At 41.1% G+C, this 17,052-nt stretch overlaps 1 protein-coding gene across 9 annotated transcripts in view; it reads right to left on the bottom strand.

Moving 5' to 3' along the window:
• Window positions 1-17,052, bottom strand: part of kcnma1a (potassium large conductance calcium-activated channel, subfamily M, alpha member 1a) — a 314,116-nt gene that overhangs the window by 96,184 nt on the left and 200,880 nt on the right. For all 9 annotated transcript variants that reach the window (XM_065012741.1, XM_065012744.1, XM_065012743.1 and 6 more), the window contains exons 4-5: window positions 11,092-11,185; window positions 10,054-10,165 (exon numbers count right to left, since the gene is read on the bottom strand). In XM_065012741.1, coding sequence (XP_064868813.1) covers window positions 10,054-10,165; window positions 11,092-11,185 — 206 coding nt within the window. The remainder of the gene's footprint in view (window positions 1-10,053; window positions 10,166-11,091; window positions 11,186-17,052) is intronic.

The raw sequence follows: 17,052 nt of genomic DNA, 5'->3' as shown, positions 1-17,052 counted from the left end.
CAGAAGAGGTCAGATGATGCGGATGCTAAGCTACAGGACTGTTTTGCTAGCAGAGACTGGAATATGTTACAGAATTCATCCAATGGCAATGAGGAGTATACCACCTCAGTCAACGGCTTCATCAATACAGTGCATTTGTAAAGTATTCAGACCCCTTGACATTTTCAACACTTTGTTATGTTACAGTCTTATTTTAAAATGGATTAAATACCAAAATATCCTCAGCAATCTACACAAAATACCCCATATTGACAAAGCGAAAACAGGTTTTTAGTAATGTATGCTGTTACGTTCCCCAGTTTCTGTGTTGTTTTGGGTTTGTATGTGTTTGTATATGTTTCAGGAAATGGCTTCCTGGATTCCCCTAAGCAGCTGATTGGTTGGGCCCATTGCAGATTGGAGCTTTGACCCGCCCTCACGTCAGCTGTCTACAATTACCGACTCCTTCGGCAGCTTTAAAGCCAGTGTTCCTTTGTTAGGAAAGAGGGAGCTTCTTTGTCCTGTGTTGGTTGTTGTTCAGGGACAGTTTTTGTTATGTATTTTGTAGCCGCTACTTCTGAGGTATGTGTATGACAAAGGACACTGTGTTTGCGATTATTGAAATTGTTCACTTTAAGTTTGTATTATTCTGTTTCATTTGTTCCCAGGGGGGAAGGGGAAGGCACCTTGTAGTGCTTAGGCAAGAGGCCTGTGGGCATACATATACCCGTAGTATGTACTCTGTCTATGGAAACTAGGTAAGACCTGGGCGGACCAACCCCTGTATTTTGGTTAGCGCACCAGGTTGCGTTAAGGTTAGGTACGTAGTGGGTAGGCAAGTAAGGTAGGAGGGGGCTCTTAAACTTAAACTTTCTTTGCTTTGGTTCCGTTCAGCCCCTTTCCCCCACATTGCCGTGTTAAGAAAATAAATTCCCAGTAAACGGTAATATTCTCTGCCTCTGTCATCTTTACCAGCACCTACAATCACATACCTCTTTCACTCCACAAGGAGTTGAGTGTAGCAGGGCGTTGTGTTCCCTCCTGCAAGAGGTGTACATAACATATGCAAATAAAAAACAGAAATACCTTATTTACATACATATTCAGACCCTTTGCTATGAGACTCGAAATTGAGCTCAGGTGCATCCTGTTTCCATTGATCATCCTTGAGGTGTTTCTACAATTTGATTGGAGTCCACCTGTGGTAAATTCAATTGATTGAATATGATTTGGAAAGGCACACACCTGTCTATATAAGGTCCCACAGTTGACACGGCATGTCAGAGCAAAACCCAAGCCATGAGGTTGAAAGAATTGTCCGTAGAGCTCCAAGACAGGATTGTGTCGAGGCACAGATCTGGGGAAGGATACTGAAAAATGTTTACAGCATTGAAGGTCCCCAAGTACACAGTGGCTTCAATCGTTCTTAAATAGAAGGTTGGAACCACCAAGACTCTTCTTAGAGCTGGCTGTCCAGCCAAACTGAGCAATCAGGGGAGAAGGTCCTTGGTCAGGGAGGTGACCAAGAACCTAATGGTCACTCTAGAGTTCCTCTGTGGAGATGGGAAAACCTTCCAGAAGGACAACCATCTCTGCAGCCCTCCACCAATCAGGTCTTTATGGTAGGGTGACCAGACGGAAGTCACTCCTCAGTAAAAGGCACATGACAGCCCGCTTAGAGTTTGCCAAAAGGCACCTAAAGACTAACAGACCATGAGAAACAAGATTCTTCGGTCTGATGAAACCAAGATTGAACTCATTGGCCTGAATGCCAAGCCCCACGTCTGGAGGAAACCTGCCTCCATGCTTAAGGTGAAGCATGGTGATGGCACCATCATGCTGTGGGGATGTTTTTCAGGGGCAGGAACTGGGAGACAAGTCAGGATCAAGGCAAAGATAACTGAGCAAAGTACAGTAGAGATCCTTGATGGAAACCTGCTACAGAGTGCTCAAGACCTCAGACTGGGGCGAAGGTTCACCTTCCAACCCGACAATGCAGGAATGGCTTCGGGACAAGTTTCTGAAGTGGTACCGGAGCGCCATGTCTTGGTCCAAAAGGCTCCTTAACAGCTTCTATCCCTAAGCCACAAGACTGCTGAACAATTAATAAAATGGCAACCCAGACTATTTACATTGACCCCCCCTTTCTTTTTGCACTGTTGTTACTCGCTGTTTATTATCTATGCATAGTTACTTTACCCCTACCTACATGTACAAATTACCTCAACTAACCTGTACACCGGCACATTGACTCGGTACCGGTACCCCCTGTATATAGCCTTGTTATTGTTATTTTATTGTGTTACTTTTTATTTTATTTTAAATTACTTTAGTTTATTTAGTAAATATTTTCTTAACTCTATTTCTTGAACTGCATTGTTGGTTAATGGCTTGTAAGTAAACATTTCACTGTAAGGTCTACACCTTACAAATACAACTTGATTTGATTTGTATTGACTTCATTTCAGAGCAATAGAGCCATCTGTACTACTGAAGAGGTACAGAAAGAGGACAGGAGTAAACAAATCGCTCTGGGTAGTTGGAGGAGCCACATCGAATCCAAACTCATGTCAACACTAAGTATTCCCGAAGCTAACGTGCTAACGGTTTCCCTACCAAGGCCATTGGTTCTTGTTGGGCAGGTGACATCACTGCATGATGGCTACTAGCATATGCTAAATAGCCCGCATCTGCTACACATGCAACAACACTGCATGTAACATAATCCAAATCTGTGGGTATGTGCACTGCCAAGCCCCCTCCCCTCTGTCACGTAACTGACAGTAGAAACACACACTGGAGCCTTTTATCAATCAGCAGCCTAGGGATGACCATGTTACAACATGGATAATACCCTGTACAGCCAGTAAGGATTATAGCCCCCCCGCACACACACACACACTAGAGGACTAAGGGGAATGCACACACAGATACTTTACTAGTCAGTAAGCAGAGCACAAGGCTTCAGAGATCAAAACAGACAGTGCACTAACATCACCAACAGAGGGCAGTAGTGATGAGGATATGTCATTTGGCGAGATATGGATGGTACATTGGCTCCAGTAGTCTGTGTGTGGAAGTAATATGGGATATTATGTCATATGGCTTTAATTTTAAAATCGAGTTTGAGCTTTTACAACACTGCTTATATCTTTTTCTATGAGGGCATTTGCATGTATTTCTTTTTACCCTTGCATCGTATTATAAGGTCTATATACATGTAGTTACTCCTATTTTTCCACAGGACCCTACACTATCATTCCAAAGCTGCCTTACCATCATCCGCAAGCTCTGTTCTTTCTAGAGTGAAGCCCTAGTAGGACTGAAATGACTTGTGTAGATGGGGTGGAAGGGTTGGGGCTCTGGGGCTAACAGCAAGCTAACATCTTTCAAAGCACTAATCAGAGGAGGCTGGTGAGGGGAAGACGGTTCACAAATAATGAATGGATGTGTTTGAGACCATTCCAATAATTCCGTTCCAGTCATTACTATGAGCCAGTCCTCCCCATTTAAAGTGCCACCAGCCACCACTACAGCTAATCAACACCACTAGCCTGGCTATGGCCCTCTCTCTCATGGGAGGGACACCCACTTCAAGTAATTTAAGAAGATGGTGTCTTATTTCCAGGAGGTACACTGCATGTCCTTTTTACATTAGCCACACGTTTTCTCTACTCTCTTAATTAACGGCCAAATTACAAAATGGGAATGAACATTACTGTGAAATTAGAAATACATAGAGTAGGATAGATAGAGAACTGTCTCCTGTGGCTCAGTTGGTAGAGCAACACCAGCGTTGTGGGTTTGATTCCCACGGGTACCAGTGTGAAAATAATTAACATTTAAGCACTCACTACTGTAAGTCGGTCTGGATAGGAGTGTCTGCTAAATGACTAAAATGTCAAATGTTACTGCAGTGCAGAACCTCTTTTAATTTTATTTTCAGTAATGGAGTCCAGTGGTTCTCTTGTTAAAGAAAACCACTGGAAGTTTCTCAGGCAGTTCCATGAGAACAACTGGTAGTGTGTGTGTGTGTGTGTGTGTGTCATAGCTTTTAGTCACACAGAGAGAGAAAACTGAATGAGTCCACAGGGATTGATGTAAAACTCTTAACACCGTCATTGTTTGCCTCTCAAACAGACGACAAAACAGAATTAGTGAGATGGAAATCGTCTTGATGGACATCAAGACAAAGACAAATCACTGTTTATGGATCAATCTCTATTGATTACAGTGAAGCCATTACAATTCTGTCAACTTGCCTTGCCACTGGATCTCAACTCAATAGAGATCGACATGGGGGACATGTGAGGACATTATACATGTCACTCAGTCACCAACCACTGGACAGATTATTCATGCATGTTGGATCTAGAGTCTGATGTAACATCTACCTGATAACACCTCTACAATACCAGATCTATCATTAGACTTTCTATCTATACAGTCATTGGATTCTGTCCTGTCGTCAATCATTGTCATGTTGCTATAATAATATAATAAGTTTCTTATTTCCTGGAAACCTCTGATTTGTGTCCAGTACCAGCTCATCCTAATAATAACCTGGCCGAATACATTTACATTTACATTGTCATTTTAGTTATTTATCAGACACTCTTATCCAGAGTGAGTTACAGTTGGTATATTCATCTTAAGACAGCTAGGTGGGACAACCTCATATCACAGGCATAGAAAGTACATTTTTCCTCAGTAATGCAGCTATCAGTAGGATCAGAACTAGAAGGGGGGTTCAAGTGCAAGTGGTGGTTAACATGTTGTTGGTTTTTTTTTGGGGGGGGGGGGGGGGTTGTGGTGAGGAGAAGGATTATTTAAGATACTGTTACAGATGTTTTTGGAAGATGGGTAGTACCCTGCCTAATACCCTGTCCCCAGCTAATAGTACCCCCTGTGATATCAACCAGTTGATAATGGAGAATTCGGTTATGTGTTATGGCACAATAGCACAGTGTAGGCCAATCACGCACACACACACACACACACACACACACACACACACACACACACACACACACACACACACATATATATATATTATGGCACAGTATATTGTAGTGTGGACCCAGTCAATGGATCGCTGGGACAGTAATATCTGTTGCTACGTAATGTGACATACACAAATATTCATGGTCATTTTTTAAATGTTTTATTTAGTTTGTTATTTTATGGAGCCATCCCTTGTATAATTTTATAGGCCTCCCAGGTCCTGTATTTGCATTGAAAGTAATGTATATAATGGTTGCCGCTGTGATGTCAGCTGTGATGCGTTAGTGGGATCGTGAGGTCTTGGATGTTGCTTCTTCACTCTTGGGAAATGCCTAATTTAAAAAAAATTGTTTTACCTTTATTTAACCAGGCAAGTCAGTTCTTATTTTCAATGACGGCCTAGGAACAGTGGGTTAACTGCCTGTTCAGGGGCAGAACGACAGATTTGTACCTTGTCAGCTCGTGGGTTTGAACTTGCAACCTTCCGGTTACTAGTCCAATGCTCTAACCACTAGGCTACCCTGCCGCCCCTAATACTGAACTATCTCATTCCACTCTGTTAATTTGACTCATGAAATATTGAGATAACATGGTTAACTACATAGTCCATGAGTTTGGTAATGTTTGAAGGCAATTGAAGGAAATTTAACTGAGTGAAAAACTGGTTGGTATTTTCCACATTATAAGTAATGGGCGTTTGCTAGGTTGCTAATGGTTATACGTAAGAAAAGGGAATACGACTTTTTCAACAAGGTTTTTAGCTCATATTTGTTTTATTTCCAATGAACAAAGGCTCAGTTTACTTCAGGAAATATATGTAAATATGCAATGTGCTATAAAATGTGTTAAGTGTTTATTTGTAAGAAAATAGCATTGAACAGTTTACTAGCATTATGCTAACCGAATTTAGCTTTGCGCTAGCTAGCTCGAGGCTATTGTGTTTCAGCTTGTTAGCTCATATGTTGATGGTTTAGAATGTAATGGTTGTAGCATTGTTTAGCACAGCCTCCAGTCATTTGTAGCTTTATGGAAATTGACACTGCTAGTACAGTGAGCTAGCTATAATGTAATGTAGCCTCTTATGGTACAATTTGATGGTTTTACATGCCAAATAGCTTTTATTGCTAGATGCTAAATACTACCGATTGAATAGCCTCAGATTATATGCACTATTAATTTAGCTATGGCAAGAGGTGAAAGGTGAATGCGTAACATAAACTCACGTAAACTCATCGCCGTACATCGCCGTGGTCCGTACAATTGCCCTTATTTTAGCGCCCCAAAAATGTAATACTTCCAGATCAACTGTAATGTCAATACCATTGTAAAGCATTTCTCCCCTTTCCAACAGAATCAATTACATGACCTAAACACTGCCCGTTTCTGCATAATTCAAGCAGGCAATGAGCCCCGTCGGGTATTTAAAAAAATGGCAGGTGGGGAAGCAAAACTAATGCGTGATAGTGAGAAGGAGAGATGTCGGGTGGTAAAATTGCTTTTTTTACTCGATCTGTCCAACTTATCACCTTATCGCCTCTAAAATGTAAATAAAACACTATAAAGAGTTTATATAATGTGTCATTACATACCTATTTGAAGGTTTGTGTTGAATTTGAATCTGGTTTTTAGGGCGGTGCTAAAGTGATCTTAGAAGTAAACAGCGACTTTGAGAATGATGATCACATGCAATGATGACGCAAAAAATGACTAGGTATCCCCCCCTTACCCCCGTCACTGTCCAGTTCTTGTTTTTAAAGGATGAGAGAAGTGCTACACCTGTTGGAAAGAGATTGTAAGACAGAAATAGTTGCTTCGTGCGTGCTGTACGTTACGACATGACACGTCCCGATGTAACGGAGGGTCCGTTTTTTCAACTTTTCTCCAATACTATAGAGCCATTACCATGTCGATCAACGCTTGAATAGAAACCTAGTTCACACCCCCAGTTATGAAGTCAACACAGTCGCTACAGTCCCATTAGTTTTCTTTGTAGCCTCGTTTGAATGTCGCGGTTACGCACATTTGTACGGAATGGGGTGAGTTTACGTTAGATGTATGGAGACTTTTGGGGGGGACTTGAGACCTTAATTTTTGATACACAAAATGGAATGTGAAAAGACTTAATACTAGAATGCAGTTGTAATGTATAATTGATTTTGCCTAAATAAAAAAAGTTTTAGAAACTTGGAGTATGCCAAATACTGAACCCTACTAACTTTTCTCCATCTCATTATCTGCTGAATACGTCTCAGTCCGAGGCATGTAACAGTAACACACCCTTAAAACACACAGCAATAAACACACATGCAATACACGCTAGTGCAAACACACATTCCATTTCACACGTGGTGTGTGTGTGGGACCGTATAAAATCAGATGACCCTAAAATACACTATCTGACGCACAGAAAGCGTCATTCCGCCTCTATGCAAACACAAACACAGTGTGACGCCAGTGGGCTTTTCGAAGGTGTATTCTTCTGTGCTATCTGACACATTCTCAGTGGTAAAATTATATATTTTTTCATCTCACTGGCTTCCCCAGTATGAATAGATGATAGATAAATAAATACATAATTTATGAATGCATATTCATGGTGAGTAAAGGGAAATCTAGGCCATCTCAAAACAATGGCTTTCCTCCCAGTTGCCTTTTCAAATACCTCCAGAAATAGGGGGTGGTTAGACCCAGATAGTAGGATTCAGGATTCACTGCCGAGGAGAGCCTCCTCCCAGTAAACAATCTGGTTACTTCTGCATTCCAAGAACGTTAGTAGGGACCTTCTCAGAAAGTTAAAATTGCAACTTCTTATTTATTTCTCAAAACAATGTTTTTTTCTCTCCAAATATTTCTGAATAAAATTGCCAACTTCACCAACATTTTTACCAAATTGGTACTCCATTGTAAGCTTCCCTGATGTCACAGGAACGTTCACTGTTGGCTGGTCTTTTTTTTTACATCAGACTACAGATTTAATTAGTGGCAATGCAGAGAATGGCTAATTATTAAATCCAGTCTGTCATAGACCACCATATCAACCTTTTTCATCATTCTACAGCTAGTTAACGCTAACAATAGCATCACCACGCTACTACTGCATAGCCTACTGAGAAAAATAAGCCATGACACAATCCAGACCATTGTATGTTTCCCAGGCTGCACCTATTGTTACATGTGGAGGGCACTGCACAGAGAAGGTCCAATAGATGTCAATTTAGAGGTGTCATGAATCGGAATGGCCGATTAATTAGGGCCGATTTTTTTGGGAGGCTGATTTTTACAACTTTATTTAACGAGGCAAGTCAGTTAAGAACACATTCTTATTTTCAATGACGGCCTAGAAAAGGTGGGTTAACTGCCTTGTTCAGGGGCAGAACGACAGATTTTTAATGTGTCAGCTCAGGGATTCAATCTTGCAACCTTACGGTTAACTAGTCCAACGCTCTAACCACCTGCCTCACGAGGAGCCTGCCTGTTACGCGAATGCAGTAAGAAGCCAAGGTAAGTTGCTAGCTAGGATTAAACTTATCTTATAAAAAACAATCAATCAATCATAATCACTAGTTATAACTACACATGGTTGATGATATTACTAGTTTATCTAGCGCGTCCTGCGTTGCATATAATTGATGCTGTGCGCATTCGCGAAAAAGGACTGTCGTTGCTCCAACGTATACCTAACCATAAACATCAATGCCTTTCTTAAAATCAATACACAGAAGTAAATATTTTTAAACCTGCATATTAATGCTAAAAGAAAGGTTAGCAGGCAATATTAACCAGGTGAAATTGTGTCACTTCTCTTGCGTTCATTGCACGCAGAGTCAGGGTATATGCAACATTTTGGGCCGCCTGGCTCATTGCGAACTAATTTGCCAGAATTGTACGTAATTATGACATAACATTGAAGGTTGTGCAATGTAACAGGAATATTTAGACTTAGGGATGCCATCCGTTAGATAAAATACGGAACGGTTCCGTATTTCACTGAAAGAATAAAGTTTTGTTTTGGAAATTATAGTTTCCGGATTCGACCATATTAATGACCTAAGGCTCGTATTTCTGTGTGTTATTATGCTATAATTAAGTCTATGATTTGATAGAGCAGTCTGACTGAGCGATGGTAGGCACCAGCAGGCTCGTAAGCATTCATTCAAACAGCACTTTCGTGGGTTTTGCCAGCAGCTCTTCGCAATGCTTCAAGCATTGAGCTGTTTATGACTTCAAGCCTATCAACTCCCGAGATTAGGCTGGTGTAACCGATGTGAAATGGCTAGCTAGTTAGCGGGGTGTGCGCTAATAGCATTTCAAACGTCACTCGCTCTGAGACTTGGAGTAGTTGTTCCCCTTGCTCTGCATGGGTAAAGCTGCTTCGAGGGTGGCTGTTGTCGATGTGTTCCTGGTTCGAACCCAGGTAGCGGCAAGGAGAGGGACGGAAGCTATACTGTTATACTGGTAATACTAAAGTGCCTATAAGAACTTCCAATAGTCAAAGGTATATGAAATACAAATGGTATAGAGAGAAATAGTCCTATAATTCCTATAATAACTACAACCTAAAACTTCTTACCCGGGAATATTGATGACTCATGATAAAAGGAACCACCAGCTTTCATATGTTCCCATGTTCTGAGCAAGGAGCTTAAATGTTAGCTTTCTTACATGGCACATATTGCACTTTTACTTTCTTCTCCAACACTTTGTTTTTGCATTATTTAAACCAAATTGAACATGTTTCATTATTTATTTGATTTTATTGATGTATTATATTAAGTTAAAATTAGTGTTCATTCAGTATTGTTGTAATTGTCATTATTACAAATACATTTTCTTTAAATAATCGGCCGATTAATCGGTATCAACTTTTTTGTTGTTGTCCTCCAATAATCAGTATCGGCGTTGAAAAATCATAATCGGTCGACCTCTAGTCATGACACCATATTCATCATATTTCAGGTACAATACTTCACCACAGAAAGACTTCTGTCACACTGCTCTAAGTCACTGAGTCATTGTAGAGAGATGGAGAGAAATATAGAGAGAGGGAGAGTGAAGAAGGTCCATTCTTACCCAGCCAGCTCCTATTCAAGTAGACCGATACGAAGACAGGAGGAACAGTGAAGAAGTCCACCACTGAGTTGACCTCCAGCCAGAACCACAGCTTATCATTGGCAGCTATGAACTGAAGAAGAAATAGAATGGTAACACCTCACTTAAAGCCTGGAAAACACAAAGAAGACTACAGTCTAAGGTCCTTTAAAAAGCTACTTTATGTCAAATGTGACATTAGGACTCTTCAATAAATAAACTCTGCTTTATGTTTTCTTTCCTTGCTTACTTCATAGTATCGCAATACTGGTATTGTGACAACCCTAATTGATGCAGTTATAATGTATCATAAGACTTATCTTTGGTTGCTATGAACTGAGGGGAGACATAGACGTAACAATTCATGTTGGTAAAACCTTCCTTTAAGTCCATGCTGCAGGTTAAATTTGTTACCGACATGAATTCTTGCTTCTATATCTCGCCTCAGTTCACAGTACAATGACTTATGATGCAATTATAATGCATTAAAACAGTTATCATGAGCATGTATGACCGCTTTGTAATGCGCTATTATCATCTTATAAAGACTATGAAAAAAATGGCAAGTCTATCTAATCCTCGTATTATATACAGTTCATGTTTTATTTTTAACCTTATCAATATAGCAACATAATACATGCATTTTAATTTAATATACTGTATCTAAAGAGTACCTTGGACTCTTAACATACTGAACTAAAGTTGCCACTAGAACAGTTCAGTTCTATAAAACATAACGATCAGGCTATCAGTTTCTCAGCATCGTCCCCTGACATACAGCATGTTGTTTGTGAATAGATCTTAGTCAGTGATGTGATTCATGTGGAGTCGTGACTGCCATAAGCAGCTTAGGACTTTATTTATTCATTGAGGGTTTCAGGCAGGCTTTTTCTCCAATGGAACGCTGGCTTTGGGAGAACACCAAGTCAGTATTATGACAATAGTTCTCCTGCCTTTAGAGAGAGGTAGGTGTGTGAGTGTGAGTGTGTGTGTGTGTTTTAATAGGGCTTTAGTACTTACCCGCAGCCCAAAGTAGAGGAGGAAGAAGACATTGAAGAACATGTCGATCTGTAACGTGAAATCTTTGTAGAAATTCTGACAGGATTCTATGGGACTGTGAAAGAGAGAGAAAGGGAAGAAATCGTCACATTAATAGACATACTTTATTACAATAATATAAGTCACATTAATAGACATACTCTATCACAATAATATAAGTCACATTAATAGACATACTCTATCACAATAATATAAGTCACATTAATAGACATACTCTATCACAATAATATATGTCACATTAATAGACATACTCTATTACAATAATATATGTCACATTAATAGACATACTTTATTACAATAATATATGTCACATTAATAGACATACTTTATTACAATAATATACGTCACATTAATAGACATACTCTATTATCTGTCACATTAATAGACATACTCTATCACAATAATATACGTCACATTAATAGACATACTCTATTATATGTCACATTAATAGACATACTCTATCACAATAATATATGTCACATTAATAGACATACTTTATCACAATAATATATGTCACATTAATAGGCATACTCTATTACATGTCACATTAATAGACATACTCTATCACAATAATATAAGTCACATTAATAGACATACTCTATCACAATAATATATGTCACATTAATAGACATACTCTATCACAATAATATACGTCACATTAATAGACATACTCTATTACAATAATATATGTCACATTAATAGACATACTTTATTACAATAATATGTCACAGTTTGGGGTACCACACGTAGCCAGTGGATTTCAAAAGGTGCAAACAGTAGAAACCTGCCCACTATGTATTCCCAAGTGTTCACAGAACACAGGAATCATTAACAAGTCTTTATTCATCTTTATTCATCCCACTAGGGCAATTAGTTTCAGGACTGCTGTGAATCAGACAGCAGACAACAACAGAACAGACCAAACAGTGTGCGGGTATTGACAATAAAACAAGTCGTGGCTTATGTCAACGGCAAAAAATAAATAAAAGCCTGCAACAAAAAAAAAAAGTGTGTAGATTGTCCTGTCTTCCCTTTAGTGTACATATCCCATAAAGAAGGTGCATGGCTCTTTGCAATCAGCAAGGTGGTACAGTATAGTACAGTAGCTAGCCTAGTTAGCTAGCTAGCATGCTGCTTCCTCTCTCCTCAGGAGAGCCAAACAATGAATAATGAGGAATACATCCATCTCATCGGTCACATAATCCATCTTTATGTTTATATTATGATTAACCATTAAGGAAGTGGATGCTTTAAACAAAGCAATAGTAGCCAAAATGCCACTAAATTCTTAATTGTGGTAGAACAGCGTTTTTTTCATGGAACATTTGACATCAAATTCACCACAGTGGTTGTGAGCAGCAGATATTAATATTCATTATGGGAGTTGATTGCCTATGGGAATGTATAGGCTCATTTAGACAGTCAACAGTGAAGGATGGCCTCTCCTCACAGCAAAACGAATGGCTTTAAGTAGGTGTATAGAGAGGCTCAGTGGGAGAGGGTGAATGGGGTTTGAATGGTTCCCAGGGGTGGAAGACAGAGAGAGAGCAGTACGATCATCATCCTCTACTTAACATAAAACATCTTAATGGGGGGTGATCCATCAGAGAAGATGACAAATTATAACCATGAGAGAAATGTGTGAGGAATTGTTATCACATGAGAGCAAAGACGGCTTTGTCTGATAGCTGGGTGATTTCGGATTAAGTTAAGAACTGTAGGCCTGAAATGGAACAGTCTTTATCATGGCATGAATCTTGGCACGTGGCCCAACAGATTTAAATCTATGTGTATATATGGATGAAGGGTTAAAATAGCCCCTGAATGATATTATTTGGTTAAAATATATTATTTTCTCCCAGATGGCCACCCAGATTAATAAGCACCTCTCCGCACCTCTATGGTTCAGAGGGGTTGGGTTAAATGCGGAAGACACATTTCAGTTAAATGCATTCAGTTGTACAACTGACTAGGTATCCCCCTTTCCCAGTCAGTGGAAGGAGGTTAATATGTCTGACCCCTCAGTGGAATTGCCATTGATCTAGCCTGAATACTCTATTTACACAGTACTAACCCTCCGATCTCCTATAAAAGTAACAGTGATGTGAAAACAAACCCTGTTATGAATCATACAGCCAATCCATAAATACTTTGTGCTGGGTTGATTAAATGTCAATATCCATTTGGTCCATGTTGTGGTCCATTTGCAAATAAATTCATTCAAAATCATACAATGTGATTTTCTGGATTTTTTTTCTCATTTTGTCTGTCATAGTTGAAGTGTACCTATGATGAAAATTACAGGCCTCTCTCATCTTTTTAAGTGGGAGAACTTGCACAATTGATGGCTGACTAAATACTTTTTTGCCCCACTGTATGTCTTCACACACCTAGGTGATTGATGAATTCAAGACAAGGTCATTTTTATTGATCTCAGATTCTCAGTTTGTCAGTGTCAAAGTAGCCTGTCATTTCCATCATTTGTGCGGTATTATGGTGATTTCAAGAAAACTGGGAATTCTGAAAAAAAACAAGGTTGAATCATGACTCAGTGATCTTCAGGTCGGAAAGTCGGAGCTCTAGAAAGAGGCCTGAGTTCCCGACATGGAATTCCGAGTTGAATGACCGTTCAAAACGAATATTCACCGTAGTCTGAGCTCGTTTTTTCCCCGATTTCCCAGTTGACTTAAACGCATTATGGCAAAGTCTCCAGTCATGTAAGATGATGTAGAAATGGCATGAAATCCATTTATAAAAGGCCAACATTTTCCCGGACCCTAGGCCACAAAAAAAAATTATCACGTGTGCAACTCCTGTAAGGGCCTCTACTGTACGGCTCTGTCGTTACACAAATGCGATGGTATGCATGCAAAGCTTTATAGTGGCCTAGGGTCCAGGAAAATGTTGGTATTTTATAAACTAATTTCATGCAATTCTACGTCATTGTACCTCTCTCGTGCTCACTTTCTGTTCCGGCTCGTCCCGATTTACTAGTTAAGCACTGTGCATGTGTGTGTGTGTATGTGTGTGTGCACGCTTACGTTTGTCTGTTAACATTGCTCCCCATGCGACACACACTCAAAAACCTAGCAGCCTTTCCTATTGGTCCCTAATGCTTCCAGTGAAATCCTTTAGCTGTCTACCACCCTCCTCGTCTCTTATCATCAACATCATCAGCATCATCATCATCACAGCCTAGCAACCCAGGCAGATGCTTCGTTCTACAGAGCACACAGAATTAAAATAACATTTAGCTACCCATGTGGCGGGCACGGTGGCACATTCCTTCCAGTGAAACTGTGCCGTCATTCTGGCTCAACACTGACCCGTTTGTCATGTGACCCAAAGGCTTTTCAAGGAAGTGTTAAGGACAGACCCCTTGATGTCTGGGAGCTAGGTTGTTTTATACAGGATCTGGAAATAGATAGGCCTGGCACACCAAGTTACTTTACAAAGACAGAGTCAGCAATAACAACAACACCCCTCCCTCCCCATCATTCTAGAAACTGTCTGGGAATTGTGGCGCCAGATTTACAGGTTAGCTGAACCAAACAATGAGATGGCAATTTCAGCATCTGAAATAGAGAGATAGGATTGTGACGCAGAATTACTGGGGTACCAAAATATGTGTATATGCCACATTGAGAGCAGAAAGACAAAGGCCTGATCCCAGCCCTCAACGTCACATCACACCCTCACAATCACATAGGATCCAGCAGGCCACATGTTGTTGTTTGGCCTGGGGGGCACTGCTGGACAGAGGGAGAGAGAGAAAGAAAGAGAGGGGAGCGAGAGGGAGAGAAAGACGGTAGAGCTAGAGAAGGAGAGAGAGCTAGAGAAGGAGAGGAGAGAGAGCTAGAGAAGGAGAGGAGAGAGAGCTAGAGAAGGAGAGGAGAGAGAGCTAGAGAAGGAGAGAGAGCTAGAGAAGGAGAGAGAGGTATAAAAGGAGAGAGGACAGAGAAGGAGAGAAAAGAGAGAGGCAAAGAAGGAGAGAGAGGTAGAGAATGAGAGAGTGGTAGAGAAGGAGAGAGAGGTAGAGAAGGAGAGAGGTAGAGAGGAGAGAGGTAGAGAAGGAGAGAGGTAAGAAGGAGAGAGGTAGAGAAGGAGAGAGAGGTAAAGAAGGAGAGAGAGGTAAGAGAAAGAGAGGAGGAGAGAGAGGAGAGAGGTAGAGAAGGAGAGAGAGGTAGAGAAGGAGAGAGAGGTAGAGAAGGAGAGAGTGGTAGAGAAGGAGAGAGTGGTAGAGAAGGAGAGAAGGAGAAGGAGAGAGGTAGAGAAGGAGAGAGGTAAAGAAGGAGAGAGGTAGAGAAGGAGAGAGAGGTAAAGAAGGAGAGAGAGGTAAAGAAGGAGAGAGGTAGAGAAGAGAGGTAGAGAAAGAGAGAGGTAGAGAAGGAGAGAGGTAGAGAAGGAGAGAGTGGTAGAGAAGGAGAGAGTGGTAGAGAAGGAGAGAGAGGTAGAGAAGGAGAGAGAGGTAGAGAAGGAGAGAGTGGTAAAGAAGGATAGAGGTAAAGAAGGAGAGAGAGGTAGAGAAGGAGAGAGAGGTAGAGAAGGAGAGAGAGGTAAAGAATGAAAGAGAGGTAAAGAAGGAGAGAGTGGTAGAGAAGGAGAGAGTGGTAAAGAAGGAGAGAGTGGTAAAGAAGGAGAGAGTGGTAGAGAAGGAGAGAGTGGTAAAGAAGGAGAGAGTGGTAGAGAAGGAGAGAGAGGTAGAGAAGGAGAGAGTGGTAAAGAAGGAGAGAGTGGTAGAGAAGGAGAGAGTGGTAAAGAAGGAGAGAGAGGTAAAGAAGGAGAGAGAGGTAGAGAAGGAGAGACAGGTAGAGAAGGAGAGAGAGGTAGAGAAGGAGAGAGTGGTAGAGAAGGAGAGAGAGGTAGAGAAGGAGAGAGAGGTAGAGAAGGAGAGAGGTAAAGAAGGAGAGAGGTAAAGAAGGAGAGAGGTAGAGAAGGAGAGAGAGGTAAAGAAGGAGAGAGAGGTAAAGAAGGAGAGAGAGGTAGAGAAGGAGAGAGAGGTAGAGAAGGAGAGAGAGGTAGAGAAGGAGAGAGAGGTAGAGAAGGAGAGAGTGGTAGAGAAGGAGAGAGTGGTAGAGAAGGAGAGAGAGGTAGAGAAGGAGAGAGAGGTAGAGAAGGAGAGAGTGGTAAAGAAGGATAGAGGTAAAGAAGGAGAGAGAGGTAGAGAAGGAGAGAGAGGTAGAGAAGGAGAGAGAGGTAAAGAATGAAAGAGAGGTAAAGAAGGAGAGAGTGGTAGAGAAGGAGAGAGTGGTAAAGAAGGAGAGAGTGGTAAAGAAGGAGAGAGTGGTGGAAGAGAAGGAGAGAGTGGTAAAGAAGGAGAGAGGTAGAGAAGGAGAGAGAGGTAGAGAAGGAGAGAGTGGTAAAGAAGAGAGAGAGTGGTAGAGAAGGAGAGAGTGGTAAAGAAGGAGAGAGAGGTAAAGAAGGAGAGAGAGGTAGAGAAGGAGAGACAGGTAGAGAAGGAGAGAGAGGTAGAGAAGGAGAGAGAGGTAGAGAAGGAGAGAGAGGTAGAGAAGGAGAGAGTGGTAAAGAAGGAGAGAGAGGTAGAGAAGGAGAGAGAGGTAGAGAAGGAGAGATAGGTAGAGAAGGAGAGAGTGGTAAAGAAGGATAGAGGTAAAGAAGGAGAGAGAGGTAGAGAAGGAGAGAGAGGTAGAGAAGGAGAGAGTGGTAGAGAAGGAGAGAGTGGTAAAGAAGGAGAGAGTGGTAAAGAAGGAGAGAGTGGTAGAGAAGGAGAGAGTGGTAAAGAAGGAGAGAGTGGTAGAGAAGGAGAGAGAGGTAAAGAAGGAGAGAGTGGTAGAGAAGGAGAGAGAGGTAGAGAAGGAGAGAGTGGTAGAGAAGGAGAGAGTGGTAAAGAAGGAGAGAGAGGTAGAGAAGGAGAGAGAGGTAAAGAAGGAGAGAGTGGTAGGGAAGGAGAGAGAGGTAGGG

The sequence above is a fragment of the Oncorhynchus nerka genome, linkage group LG28 (genome assembly GCF_034236695.1).
Source record: "Oncorhynchus nerka isolate Pitt River linkage group LG28, Oner_Uvic_2.0, whole genome shotgun sequence".
Lineage (NCBI taxonomy): Eukaryota > Metazoa > Chordata > Actinopteri > Salmoniformes > Salmonidae > Oncorhynchus > Oncorhynchus nerka.
The sequence above is the reverse complement of the archived record's forward strand: the minus strand, read 5'-3'. Positions and strand labels throughout refer to the sequence as shown.